This window comes from Mobula hypostoma, chromosome 3 (assembly GCF_963921235.1).
Source record: "Mobula hypostoma chromosome 3, sMobHyp1.1, whole genome shotgun sequence".
NCBI classification, from domain to species: Eukaryota; Metazoa; Chordata; class Chondrichthyes; order Myliobatiformes; family Myliobatidae; genus Mobula; species Mobula hypostoma.
The window spans coordinates 147,767,367-147,781,959 of record NC_086099.1 but is presented as its reverse complement, the minus strand read 5'-3'; the positions used below and the strand labels follow the sequence as shown (position 1 = coordinate 147,781,959).

The 14,593-nt window shown below is 38.8% G+C and overlaps 1 protein-coding gene across 4 annotated transcripts in view; it reads right to left on the bottom strand.

The window, feature by feature from the left end:
* calcr (calcitonin receptor) overlaps nucleotides 1-14,593 on the bottom strand; it is a 277,766-nt gene that overhangs the window by 112,163 nt on the left and 151,010 nt on the right. For all 4 annotated transcript variants that reach the window (XM_063042335.1, XM_063042333.1, XM_063042336.1 and 1 more), the window contains 2 exons: nucleotides 10,727-10,839; nucleotides 8,130-8,221 (listed from right to left, as the gene is read on the bottom strand). In XM_063042335.1, coding sequence (XP_062898405.1) covers nucleotides 8,130-8,221; nucleotides 10,727-10,839 — 205 coding nt within the window. The remainder of the gene's footprint in view (nucleotides 1-8,129; nucleotides 8,222-10,726; nucleotides 10,840-14,593) is intronic.

Here is a 14,593-nt window from a genome sequence, read left to right as displayed (position 1 = left end):
TGAACACAGTACTCCAAGTGGGGTCTGACCAAGGTCTTATATGGCTGTAACATTACCTCACGGCTCTTGAACTCAATCCCACAGCTGATGAATGCCAACATATCATACGCCTTCTTAACAACACTGTCAACCTGCACAGCAGCTTTCAGTGTCCTATTGACATGGACCCCAAGACCTCTCAGATCCTCCATACTTCCAAGAGTCTTACCATTAATATTATATTCTCTCTTCAAATTGGACCTACCACAATGAAGCACTTCAAATTTATCTGTGTTGAAGTCCATCTGCCACTTCCCAGCCCAGTTCTGCATCCTACTGTGTCTCGCTGTAACCTCTGACAACCCTCCAGACTATCCACAACACCCCCAACCTTTGTGTCATCAGCAAACTTACTAACCCACCCTTCTACTTCCTCATCCAGGTCATTTATAAAATTCGAAAAGAAGAGGGGGGTCCCAGAACAGATCCCTGTGGAACACCACTGGGTACTGAACTCCATGAAGAATACGAACCATCTACAACCACTCTTTGTCTTCTGTGGGCAAGCCAATTCCAGATCCACAAAGCAAGGTCTCCTTGGATCCCATGTCTCCTTACTTTCTGAAGGAGCCTTGCATGGGAAACCTTATCAAATACATTACTGAGCCTTGCATAGGGAACCTTACAAATGCCTTTACATGGACTGTCAGTGGAGGCCAGAGACATAGTGGGTTGAAGAATTAAAGTGACAGAGAAATGGAAGATCATAATTGCCTTTGAGAATTGAAAAGAGGTATTTTGTACCTAGTCTTTGTTTCATTCCTCTGATATAAAGGGGATCATGTACAATGCACTGAATCGAAGGATGTGTGAATGAATTGCTGCTTCATCTGGAAGGACTGCAGGGATCCCTAGATAGAGACAAAGAGAGAAATAAAAGGCAAGTATGCATCTCCTACAGTTGCACAGGGAGGGGCTATGAGAAGGGGAGTGTTTGTTGGAGATGGAAGAGTGGGCCAAGGATTTGGAGATGGAGTAGTCAACTTGGACTGATGAAAGGGGAGAAGAAGGTGGGATTTGAGATCATTGGTAGATTGGAAGATATGAAGAAGTCAGAGATTATAAGTACATAAAAGTAGACACCAGCAATTTTTGCAGACAGGCGACTTCTTTGTCCACAAAATAGCGTTTTCTTTTTTTTCATGTCTCTCTTTTCTTGTTAAAGTAGCTGGGGGCCCGTTAGAGTCTGTGATCTACAGCTACAGCTCAAACTATAGTTCTCCACGTGGTGGGTTCTCATTCTTGGACTTGACATGTGGCCTGGCGTTTTGATACCTCCAGGTTCGGCCTGGAAGACGTGTGTCTTTGGGGGTGCGGCCCAGTGGATAACCCAGTTCTTCACTGATGTCGCTGACTGGAGCGCCAAGGGAGATTGAAACACTGAGAGAGCAGGTAGTGTGCACTGCTGTCAGAAGGCCCATGCACTTCAGCAATCTCTGTCTCTCTTGATGGTGAGTGAGAGTCTGTTGGTCCTCGTGTCAGGGGACTCGGACAAGTGACATGGCAGATTGTAACATCGAAACAGAGAGCTGCTGGTCTCCCACTCTGGTTTGTTGCAGGAGCAATATCTCTCCCTCACCAGTGAGAGAGCCTGTCTGAGATGTCAAAGCACTGCGACGGACAGTAGTTTTATTGATGGACTCCAGAACATGGTCTCTTTGGAGGCTTTGCTATTGCTTGCAAGAAGAATGGTGGTGGGGAGAGGGTCAGTGCTTTTGCTTGAGCATGTGGGGAGGGGGTGACGGGTGATACTTTTGCAGTTGCTTGTGAGTGGGATGGGCAGCTTTGGGGGTCTAATGTTTCTGTCATTCATTCTTTTTTTTTCTCTTTTGTGGATGTCTGCAAAGAGGAGGAACTTCTGGTTGTATACTCTATACATTCTCTGATATTAAATTGAAACATTTGAATCATTTTGTACTTCAAAGATAGTAGTAGTGTTATGTCCTTCCTGATGTGGTTTGTTATCTCATTTCTAATTACTAGATCTCACTGCTTACTTGTAAGTTCATAGCCTTTGTTGATTACTTGTTAATGCATTGTTAAGCAATTAGCTTTCAACATGAGGTCAGCTAATTTATATTGCTTGTACATTTCACTTAGTCAGTAATAGTTAGAAGCACTCTGTTAGAAGTCGAAGGAATTTCAATCAATATTTGAATCTATCTTTTGTGAAAATGCCGAGAATTACTGACCTTTTACATCAGCCCTCAGGGTACTGTAGCGCATTGGTGAATAATAAAACTGCCTTCAAACTAGGGACTGGAATTTATCTATCTGCTTAGCCTAAGAAAACAAGGAAACTCTGAAGAGAGTGCAGAGTAAGTGGTCAGGAGTTCAGTAAAGAGTGGTGGGAGAAATCAGATATCATCAGTCATCAGGGAGAGGTGAAGTGGAAACTGGAAATGCATTGGAATAACTTGGGAAAATGGCATTAAATTGGAGAAAAGGGGAGGGGGTATTGGATCAGTACACAATGATTAGATTATAGAGTAGAACAGGAGGGAAGGCAAGGATTAAGGATGAAGGCAATTGATCACACATAAACCTCCTAGTTTAGCAGAGTGGCGTGAAAAACATGTTACCCTGGAAATAGTCAATTGGGGTTTCTCCTTAGTTAATGTGGTTCAAATTTTGCTGCAATGGCCGAAATAGAGCACTGCATGGGAACTGATGATGTGCTTTGCAATCCTAAATGCAAAATTACATCAGCATTCCAAGGATAATTCATGACATGTAGAACCCAGTCAATTTTTCTGAGTGACAAGAAATGATAGGCAAATGATTTTTATTGTACTTCAGTTACAAAAATTTGATTTTCACTATCATATCTGTGCAACAAGCTCCAAATTAGAATTACATTTCTAGGGTTTATTTTTAGTTATTTAAAATGGTTGTTTCAAGAGATTTAGAAACATTAAACATTTTATTGGTATGCACTAGCCAGTTTCTTGTCAAAATATTTTTTTAACAGTGCTTTGTACCTACGATATAATTTTAAAATCTCAAACACCGGCAAATTGGCACAACCAGTAAAACCACATTTTGTTTGTGACCTTGATGTGGCAGTGTGGCCAATTTTGTGGGTAAGATTAGGTTCCAAATCAATGTTTATTAAGTCAGCACTAAAGACTGTAGAAATTCTAATTACATTTAGGGAAAAATTACATATAAAATTCTTCAATCTTTTGTGTTGCCATGGACAATTTCAGCGATAATTAAGAAAACTTCACAGCCACTTTATTTCTGGAGTTTCAATAATATTGCTATTTAATTATAGATGCAATTCTTACTCTAGCCATTCAACAGATTATTTCAATTGAGTTCATCATTGAAGTTTTAGCCTTTAGAAGTAACAGATGCAAAATTAACAGATGAAAAAGTATTTTTTGTACTTTTTGCTATTTTATGCTGTTACCCCTTACAAAGTGAAACCAAGTAACAGAGGTGACTCCAGGGCCTCGCTCCCAGATGAGCCCGATGCTTTCTATGCTTGCTTTGACCATCAAAACATGGAGGAACCATCACAAACTCTAACAGCCCTCAATGACCCTATGACTTCAGTCTCTGAGGTCAACATGAGAGTGTCCTTTAGGGGGGTGAATCCAGGGAAAATATCCAGCCCAGATAGGGGACCTGGCCAAATACTAAAGACCTTTGCTGAACAATTGTCTGGAGTGTTCACTGAGACGAGATAACCTGCAGATGCTTGAAATCCAAGCAACGCGCACAAAATGCAAGAGGAACTCAACAGGCCAGGAAGCATCTATAGAAAAGAGTAAACAGTCGACCGCAGTCCTGATGAAAGGTCTCGGTCTGAAACGTCGACCCTTTTGCATAGGTGCAGCCTGGCCTGCTGAGCTCCTCCAGCTTTTTGGGGACGTTCACTGAGATGTTTAACCTCTCATTTCGGTAGTCTGAGGTACCCAACTGCTTCAAACAGGTCTCAGTCATATTGGTACCTATGATGAACATGGTAACCTGTCTCAATGACTATCATCCAGAGCATTTACACCCACAGTGAAGAAGCATTTTGATTTCTTGAACTTCTGGTACTCCCCCACCTCCCCTTCACCATTCCCCATCCCCTTTTCCATTTCTCACCTTATCTCCTTGCCTGCCCATCACCTCCCTCTGGTGCCTCTCTCCCCTTTTCTTTCTTCCCTGGCCTTCTGTCCTCTCCTAATAGATTCCCCCATCTCCGGCCCTGTATCTCTTTCACCAATCAACTTTCCAGCTTCTTACTTCGCTCCTCCCCTTCCTGGTTTCACCTATTACCTTGTGTTTCTCCCTCCCCTCCCCCCACCTTTTAAACCTGCTCCTCATCTTTTTCGTTCCAGTCCTGCCAAAAGGTTTTGGCCTGAAACATCGAGTATACTTTTTTCCATAGATATGACCTGACCTGCTGAGTTCCTCCAGCATTTTGTGTGTGTTACAAGCATTTTGAGAGGTTGGTGATGAAACGCATAAACTCCTGCCTGAGAAGCAAATCGGATCAGTTCCAATTTGCCTATTGCACAATAGCTCCACAGCGGATGCCATTTCGTTGGCTCTTCACTCAACCCTAGAGCACATGGACAGCAAAGGTGCTTACATCAGGATGCTCTTTCTCAAGTACAGCTCGATAATCAGTACAAACATCCCCTTCAAACTAATCAAAAAGCTTCAAGACCTTGGCCTTAATACCTTCTTGTGCAATCAAATCCTTGATTTCCTTACTTACAGAGCACAGTCAAGTTCAGATGGACAACAGCATCTCCTCCACAATCTCCATCAGCACAGATGCACCACAAGGCTGTGTGCTTAGCCCCCTTCTCTAGTTGCTTTACGCTTATAACTGTAAGGCTAAGCACAGCTCTAATGAGATACTTAAGTGTGTTAACAACAGGAGGGAGATTGAAAATTTGGCCGTGTGGTGCCACAACAATAACCTCTCATTCAAACACAGCAAGACCAAGGAGCTGACTATTGACTTCAGAAGGAAGAAACTAGAAGTCCATGAGCCAGTTCTCATTGGAAGATAAGAGGTGGAGTGGGTCAGCAATGTTAAATTCCTCAGTGTTATCATATCAAAGGATCTGTCCTGGCTCCAGCACATAATTGCCATAATGAAGAAAGCATGGCAGAACCTCTATTTCCTTAGGAGTTTGTGAGATTCAGTACGATATCTAAAAAATTGACAAATTTCTATGGATGTGTGGTGGAGAGTATATTGACTGGCTGCATCACAACCTGGTTTGGAAACACCAATTCCCTGCAACAGAAAATCCTTTCAAAAGCAGTAGATACAGCCAGTCCACCATAGGTAAAGTCCCCTCTTCCAATGAGCACATCTGCATGGAGTGTTGTCACTGGAAAGCAGCATCCATCATCAGGGAACCACACCATCCAGGGTATGCTCTCTTCTCACTGCTGCCATCAGGAAGAAGGTACGGGAGCCTCAAGACCCAAACCACCAGGTTCAGGAACAGTTATTACCCCTTAACTGGCTGTTGAACCAGTGAGGATAACTTCACTCAACTTCACTTGTCTCATCACTGAACTGTTCACATAACCTATTGACTTACTTTCAAGGACTCTTCATCTCATGTTCTCAATATTTACTGATTGTTTGTTTGTTTGTTTGTTTGTTTGTTTGTTTGTTTATTTATTTATTTATTTATTTATTATTTTCACTTTTGTATTTGCAGTTTGGTGTCTTTTGCACATCAGGTGGTTGTCCACCCTTTTGGGAGTGGTCTTTCATTGATTCTTTATTGGTTCTTGGATTTACTGAGTATGCCCACAAGAAAACAAATTTCAGGGCTGTACATGGTGACATACAGTATACAGTATGTACTTTGATAATAAATTTATTTTGAAATTTAAACTTTTATTCTGATAATATTCCTCAGGTTGGCAAATTCTACACATTACATTATTCGAGGAGGAAACTATCTCAAGAGGAATCTGGATGACAAGCTGCCTATTGTTATTCTGTATTGTCAGGTTCTTTTGCATTTAAAGTTTATGTCAATATCTTTGTATAGAATTCTGCTTGAAGCATACAGAAGCAATTAAATAAATCAAGCATAAAAAAAAGTCCATGCAATGTTTAATGTTTAAAGACTGCCATGGAACATTAAACATCCAGCAAACAGTAACTTGCACATTGATTATTTAACAAAAGATCCCAGCACGAACTGGTACATATTTTTTCAGATGTGCTGTTACATTTTGTGTCTTTCCTCAAATTTACAGGTTTCATATTTCACTTCAAAGTTTCCGTCCATTTGTTGGCAAATGACTGTTTATTGGATAATTATAAACAGAAACTTCACATAAAATTTAAATGTACCTCACCCATGCGGTGGATTACCTTGGCATATTTCTATGTTGTCTTTGGCCAACTAATAAACAGAAAAGAGTTAACTTTGTAGCATTGACAAAATGAAAGCCAAGAGGATTCCATTGAATTTTTTTTGTTGATGTTTAAAGTCTCTGTCATCCCACAGAGAAACGAAAAGTTTTTTTAATGACTGACATTGAATTAATTATATAGTTAAAGCAGTGATGACGGATATTCCTTTTGTGCTTGATGCTAAGCCACACCTCTTCTCACTTTCACATCAGATGTGCAGTCTGACACTCCATCCAAGGACAATGGTAATATTGGTGTACTTCCTGCAACAGGATGTAATGAGGCTCATAGTTGATGTAATGTGCTCATGTTTATCACTCCTGGCCAGAATCTCTTTCCAGGTTAGTTTGCATCTTTTGTTTATACAGCTGAGCCACACTAAGAGATTTTAGAGCTGATTACCAAATGATCAGTCAGAGTTTTAAGAATGAACAGTACCTCATTACTGTTTAGTAATTTATAGTATGTTTATTACTATAACAAAATAACAAATTTCATGTCATGTGCCGCAAGTCAGTGATAATGGATCTGATTCTGATTCCAACTCTGAATGAGAAGGAACTGAAGTGCCAGAGAGTTTTAGGAACTTAGTTCAAAGAGTTTAGGACTCAAGCTCAAATGGGGACAAGGCCTTGGGAGCCATAATTGGAAGATTGCAGAGATCCCACGGGTTATTGGGCTGATTAAAAGGGGTGAACTGGTAATGGATTGTCAATTTGAGAGATTGGGATTTGGTGAGAGAGATCCAGTGGGGCCGTGGAAAGGAATGGAGCCCAGAATCAAAGAACATTAAGTCACTTGTAAAAGAACAAGTAATGCCTTGAGGAAAACATTTTATGGATTGTCATGTTCTGGAATTCACAATAAGAGATGGAATCCATTTCAAGCAGTTACTTTGAGAAGGAACTATTGAGCACTTCATGCAAAAAAATGTGGGAATATACTGGGGAATGTGTGTAGGAAGTTAACCCCAGGATAGTAGACCAAATGTCCTCCTTCTAGGATATATTTTAGGCGACAAGTATTATAGAATGTATCTTTATAAAAGGCTCTATTCCTGGATTATTTCATCATTTGTATATTTATGTTGACCTTCTATTTCAGAGTTCACTGAATTTGAAATAGTAATAAAAAGCCCTCTGCCTGCTTTCTGTGAGAAACTGGGCTCTTCCCAGTAATCAGAAGTCTGGATAGCTTCTGCAGGTTTTCTCTTGTCCGGATAGCTTTGCTCATGTTTTGGTTTCTCTGCTAGAGGTAAAGCCAAGCTGTTCAGTAACCAACCCAGAAAAAATATCTTAAGTTTTGTAACTCCAAAACGTAAAAAAAACTGAAAGAAAAACAAAGAGGCCAAGAGATGTGAGATTTAGTTTGTTTTTTACTGTAAGCAAGACACTGTTTCCTCTGCTCTTGTCATCTTTCAGATGTGTTGGCATCCCTAACAGTGCATGGGGAGCTAATCGATTTGCTGACCTATCCCAGGCCAGCTAACAAAACTTCAAGGCAACACCTTCATTTTAACTATGCCTACATTAGATGACTGGCATGTCACCAAATGAGCCCAGAAACTTTTACAGTTTAAGTAGATCATTATCAATTGATAACCTTTTTATGATTTATTTAATATAACCAGCAGAATCTGACTAAAAAAAATCTCTTTCCAGCAGAGAATGAAAATAGATTAAACTGTACTTACTTGAAATAGAAGAAGATGGCCAGAGAAATCAGTAAAGATATAATTGACAGAATGTGACCCACAACAGCCATGTAGTAAAGGATTCGTGCCATCTGGTAAGGACAAAGAATACATTCCTTACAAAGGTAAAAGGATAATAATGTAATCCATGATCAAGGTCAATTCTAAAACATTTCTGTAATTGTTGAATGAAATTTTGAATAAATAGAATCTGGCTGACGCAATACATCTTAAAAGATAAAACGACTAATTGTATGATTGATAAAATGCTCTATATTTTTGAGATCTGCCGGGAATATTTACCCAAATTTATCATTACATAAGTGATCAGGTAGGTTCTTCGTCTACCCTTTCAGACGTCTTTCACTTACAATATTTAGTTTGATTAATCTTTTCTTCTGACATCGCCTTGTGTTTTGTTAAAACATTAGCTTATCTCTGTGTTAAGAGGAAAATAATCATACCTTATGCTATGTGTATGTGTCAAATAAACAAAGCTGTTAATGCCAAAGTAAAATCATTGCAAAAGTAAGGAGCTGAGATAACAAAGGGGCTGATTAATATTGCCCCTCGTGTTATTGGAGGAATCGTCGTAAAGAAATAGAAGATAAATGTCAAAAAAGGCTCTTTAAGTACAGCCTCTACAGGAAATAAATGACCAAATGTAGAATATAGCTTATTGGAGAGGATTTTTATTTTTTTCCCTCTCCTTGGCCAAGTACTTGAATGGTGTAGTGCTTCTTAATTGTACCTTTCCTAACAAAGCCTCTCTGCTGTTGATGTAATTGCATGGAGAAACATAGATAAATGCAAAAAAAAAACAAAGTGCAATTTGAGGAGAAACGATAAATTACATAAAACCTTGTAAATGGAAAATGTCTGAAAGTGTGCACAAAGAATCGCCACAATCACTTATGTAAATGTGAAGTTATTGGTTTTAGCAGGAAAAGCGGAACGGAGGCATTTTATTTGAATGTTCAAGATTTCAGGTATAAAGGGATGTGGGTGTGCCTGTGCTCCAGTCCTTGACAGCAAATAAGTTGCTGAAACAAGAAATTAAGACAGAAAATGGCATGTTAACCGCCCTAGCAAGAGGATTTTGGTACAGGAACAAGGATGCCTTACAATAATCATACTGGCTTTAGTAAAATCATCCTTGGAGTATTGTGTGCACCTCTGGCATGGGCAAAGTGCTCTGACTTCTGGGATGTAGGGACAATCATATGAGGATAGATTAACTCAATTAAAATTGTATTCACCAGAGTTTAGAAGGAAGAAAGGGGATCCAATTGGAATTTTCAAAACTCTGGCAGGAAAAATTTCTTCACTCAGTGGATAGTGAACCTGTAGAATTTGCTACCACAGAGGGCAATGGGGGCAAGTTCAAAGTTCAAAGCAAATTTATTATTAAAGTACACACTTACGTACGTGTCATCATATACTATCCTGAGATTCATTTTCTTGCATACATTCACAGTAGATACAAAGGAATGCAATAGAATCAATGAAGAAAAACAAATAATAATAAACAATTAATTAATTATATTGAGAACATGAGTTGTAGAGTACTTGAAAGTGAGTCCAAAAGTTGTGGAATCAGTTTAGAATTGAAGTGAGGAAAATTAACTACTCTGGTTCAAGGTACTGATGGTTGAAAGGTAATAACTGAATAACTGTCTCCTGAACCTGGTGGTGTGGGACTTAAGGCTCTTGCCCCTCCTTCCAGATGGCAGCAGTGAGAAATTTACTTGCACAATGTTTCTTCTTTTACACATTTGTTGTTTATTCGTCTTTGTTTACAGACAATTTTTCATAAATTCTATTGTATTTATTTATTTTCCTTTAAATGCCTGCAAGAAAATCAGTCTCAAGATATAGTCCTTAAACTGCAGGAGAACAGTGAGGAAAGAACAGGTGCTGTTTTCTCCTGGTAGGGATTAGTTTTTAGTTCCAAGTGCTCCTGCCACGTTTTGTCACCCTGTAACCTTATTCTTCAATCTCTTTGAATTATGGAGGACGCATGTGTATAAATGTCTCTCTCCAGCAGACTTCATCATGATCATCATGACTCCAGTATTTCTACTATTCTTTAATGTTTCTTAATTGTACACATGATTTTTTTGTGTTCTATCGCTGAGCAGCAGTGAACCATCTGATTGGCCTTTCAGAGTTCTCTTTGGGAACCGGTTGACTTGATCAGCATCTCTGATCTGGCTATTGTTCACTTAAATAAAAAATAATACATACATTCTTTAATAATAAATTTCATCTATACTTTGAGCTTTAATTTTTAAGATGACAGCTAAAATTTCTGGATGCAAAGGGCATGCCGGTAATGCAAAAAAGTGGTATTGAGATAGAGGATCAGCCATGATTGTACTGTACAACAGAACAAGCCCGTAGGGATAAACAGGCTTTTCCTACTCCTTTTCTCTATGTTTCTCTGTTTTGCTATGCAGATCATGCATGTCCTAGCAGACGTCTTAACTCCTACACACTCACAGAGCCCCAGTGTTCCCCCCCCCCGACCAAAAGAGAACTGCAGTATGACACATCAAACATTTCAGACGCATGGAGGATGAACAAGTGATACTGACCTTTAGTTTATAGTCTGTATATTTATTACAAAACGTATAGTTGGACCAAGTTCGATTGGTTTCAGGATGTATAAACCAGTTCCCATTTTCATCACAGTACTTTGTAGCTTGTTCTTGTGGGAAGATAAAAAATTGTTTCAATAATTGCTTACTTTTACAAACAGCTAAGTCAAATGAGACTACACAAGCCACATCTGACGAGTTGAGGTTGGTTTAGCATAAAAGAAAAAGAATTAACTAATAATTTGAATTAAGCACTTCAAATACACAACAGATTGGGAGTAATTGGAATATTTAACAGAATTTTTTATCAAGTGGAGTTGATTGCATCTGGATTGTCTTCTAATTTAATGCTACAGGGCTGGTATTTATTATTCTGTCAGGTCACTGTTAAGTTATTGAAGTTACTAGACCAGAATGTAAGTGTGAAAGCAGAGACAACTACTGAGCAATGCATTCATGTTTGGTACTGATTGTCAAAAGATAAATATCTCAGTTTCAACATCAACCAACCATCTATGTTCAGCTGCCTGACATATTATCATTTTTTTTTTCTTTCTCTATTTTAAACTGTGATTCAGTTTTTGAAATCCTCTAATCCTCTGCCCCATCTCCGATCCCTACTGTAAAAGGAGGATTGGAAAATTGTAGCAAGAGCCTGCAAAATTTCATTCTTTAATAATCTCAGATAGAGTCTGTAGCATATTCAATTTTTCATTAATATTTGTGCAATATTGTAAATATGTTGTTTGATTAAGCATTCTTTGTTTGTTTACGTAATTCATTATGCATTACATGTATGAAGCACGTGGATGGCATACATCATTACACAACCACGTTATATGTCAGCATCTCACTAAAAAAAAACTAAGTAGACAAAACATGTCCCAACTCCTGTGTTTTTCTTTCAGTTAGTTTCTGTAGTTATAAAACATAACAATGGTGATGAGGACGTTTGAAAACAAACTGGAGACAACTACCCACCTGTTGAAGCACAGCAAAATTTTATTCAGATGGACGAATTTTAAAAAAATGTGCAGTACATTTTTCTTTGAAAGGGGAAAGGATTGTATGATTAAAAAAGAACAGCACCTTTTTTTGCCAAAGGGGAGAGAGATATTCAATTTTTTAATGTCAGATATAGACAAAATTAGCAAGCAATAGCCACGGGTTCATAAATAGTGAATGCTAATAATAAATTTTGAAAAAGCTGAAATAGCTGGCTACATCAGAAAGATAGACGTGGTCGATTGCACAGCAGATAACTGGTGGTGTATACTGAATGAATTGAGCATGACTTTGAAACAATTGAAATAGCCAATGAAAAGCGAGTGCAAGTGTTACTGAGTGCAATAGGTAGAAAAGCATACAGTTTGCTTAGAAATTTAACTGCTTCAACCAAACCAGCTGAAATGAGTTTTGCTGATATTGTGAACATAATACAGTAACATTTAGAATTGTTGACTTCAGAACACTTTAGATTTCATAATTAGAATCAAAAGGAAAGTGAGTACATTTCAGCTTACGTGGCTGAATGGAAGAGATTTTCTGAGCATCGTCAGTTTAATGATGGGTTAATGATGCCCTGAGAGATTGTTTAATTTGTGGAATCTTACAAGAAAGCATTCAAAAACAGCTCTTAAAAGAAGCACAAATCACAGTTAAAAGAGCAGTTGAAATCTATGTATCATACAGTGAAGCGTCACAGGAAAGTTTCACTGGATGACAAGAATTATGATGTGTGAGTACACTTTCTGACATCACCATTTCTTTAGCCTTTTGGTAAGCCATCTCATACTGCTTTGTCCATTGCCATTTCTTCCTGATCTGTCGTGATGATTTCAAGGAGTGGAGCACAGGTTTGGCAGGAACCTGTTATAATAATTGACAAATCCTGAGAAGGACCACAGCCATGAAATGTTCTTTGGCCTTGGGACATTCACTACTTCTTAAATTTTCTTAGCATACTGTCATGAGATTTTGGAAATGTTCCTCGTCTTCCTTACTGGTAATGAATGATGTCATCTAGGTAACACTGAGTGCCTGGGCCTATTGTGTGGCTTTCTGCTAGAGTGCAGGTGTAGATGCTACTACAAAAATAAGCCTGTTTTAGTGATAAAGCCCTTTGTGAGTGTTTATGGTGAGGAATACTTTCTCCGTGACTATCTGTATGTAGACCTCAGCTAAGTCCACTTTGGCTAGAGTTTCCATCCAGAAAGATTTGCAAAGAAATCTTCTATCCTAGGCAACACACATAAAAGTTGCTGGTGAACGCAGCAAGCCAGGCAGTATCTCTAGGAAGAAGTGCAGTCGACGTTTCAGGCCGAGACCCATCGTCAGGTTTTTGCGTTTTTCTATCCTAGGCAGTGGATATTGATTTACTTTTAGTACTGGATTGATGGTGACCTTAAAATCACCACAGACCCTGACAGACCAATTCTTCTTGGCTACTGAGATCATTGGCAATATCCGTGGGCTCCATTCAATGTTGGAAAAAATTCCTTCGACCTCCATGCGATCTATCTCACTGACTACTTATCTCAGTTGGTATGAGGAACTAGACGGGCTTGGAGGAGCCACTTTCACTTAGCACTATGTTACCCTTGATATGTTTGAGTTTTTGAATGCCATCCCTGAACACTGCTGTGGGCATCATCCAGTACCTTAATTTGCTTTCAGTTGACTCTCTTGAAGGGTGTGTGGCATGAATCAGCTGGATGGATCTCCAATCAAGTTGTAGTTGTCACATCCCCATAAGCTAGCCCTCCCGTTTTAACCACATATGTGGTTTGTTGGCTATTGTATCTCACTGCTACAAATGTCATTCCCACAGGAGTTATCTCTTCTCCAGTATAAGTTCTTAATTGGATATCTGCAGGCTTCAGTTCAATATCTTTAAAATGTCATTTAAACTCACTTTGTGGAATGACTAAAACAGCTGAGCCAGTATCCAATTCCATATTAATTAATTTACCATTAATTTCTGGTGTAAGCCATATTGCTTGTCTATTCAACCAACACACACAAAATACTGGAGGAACTCAGCAGATCAGGCAGCATCTATGGAAATGAGTAAATAATTGATATTTTGGGCTGAAACTCTTTCATTAGGAATGGAGAAAAAAATGCCACTTGGATTTCTAACATCTGCAGATTTATTCTTGTTTATTTTTTCCTTGTCTATTGTTAGTTTTCACAATAAAATCTAAAGGCTATTCAGTCCTGTGTTACTCTCTTCATTATCAGGTATTTCATCAACAGCACGAGGATTAGTGCTCATTCTGAAACTGCAGCTTGACTTTTTAGCTTTTTCTCTTCCCTGTGCAGTTCATTTATTTTTGTTTGCCCAACATGTTCTTTGCTCATGTCCTACTTTGTTGCATTTTCTGCAAGTATCGCCTTTAAGCCCTTATTAGTCTGGTGCATGTGAACTCCTGCCTCAACTGTAGCACCATTTGTTCAGCCAGCCCAGCTTCAGTTTAGACATTGCAATTTTGTTTACACTCAATTTCATTCCTGACTGCAACTCATTGGCATCTCTCTCTGCTGTTTCCAATGATACAGCAATTTCAACTACTCTTTTAAATGTAAGTTGTGCTTCAGTTAGGAGCTGCTTTTGAATGATTTCTTGAAAGATTCCATGAACTAAACGGTCTCTCAATACATTGTTAAGCCAATAACCGAACTGATAATGCACAGACAACTTCTGCAATTCAACCACGTATGGTGAAGTGGACTCCCCTTCCTTTTGATTCTGCATATGAAACGTAAAGCATTTTGCAATCAACAATGGTTTTGGTTCTAAATGTTCCTGCATTACTTTCATGATATCAGCAAAGCTAACTTCAGCTGGTTTGGTTGAGCAGA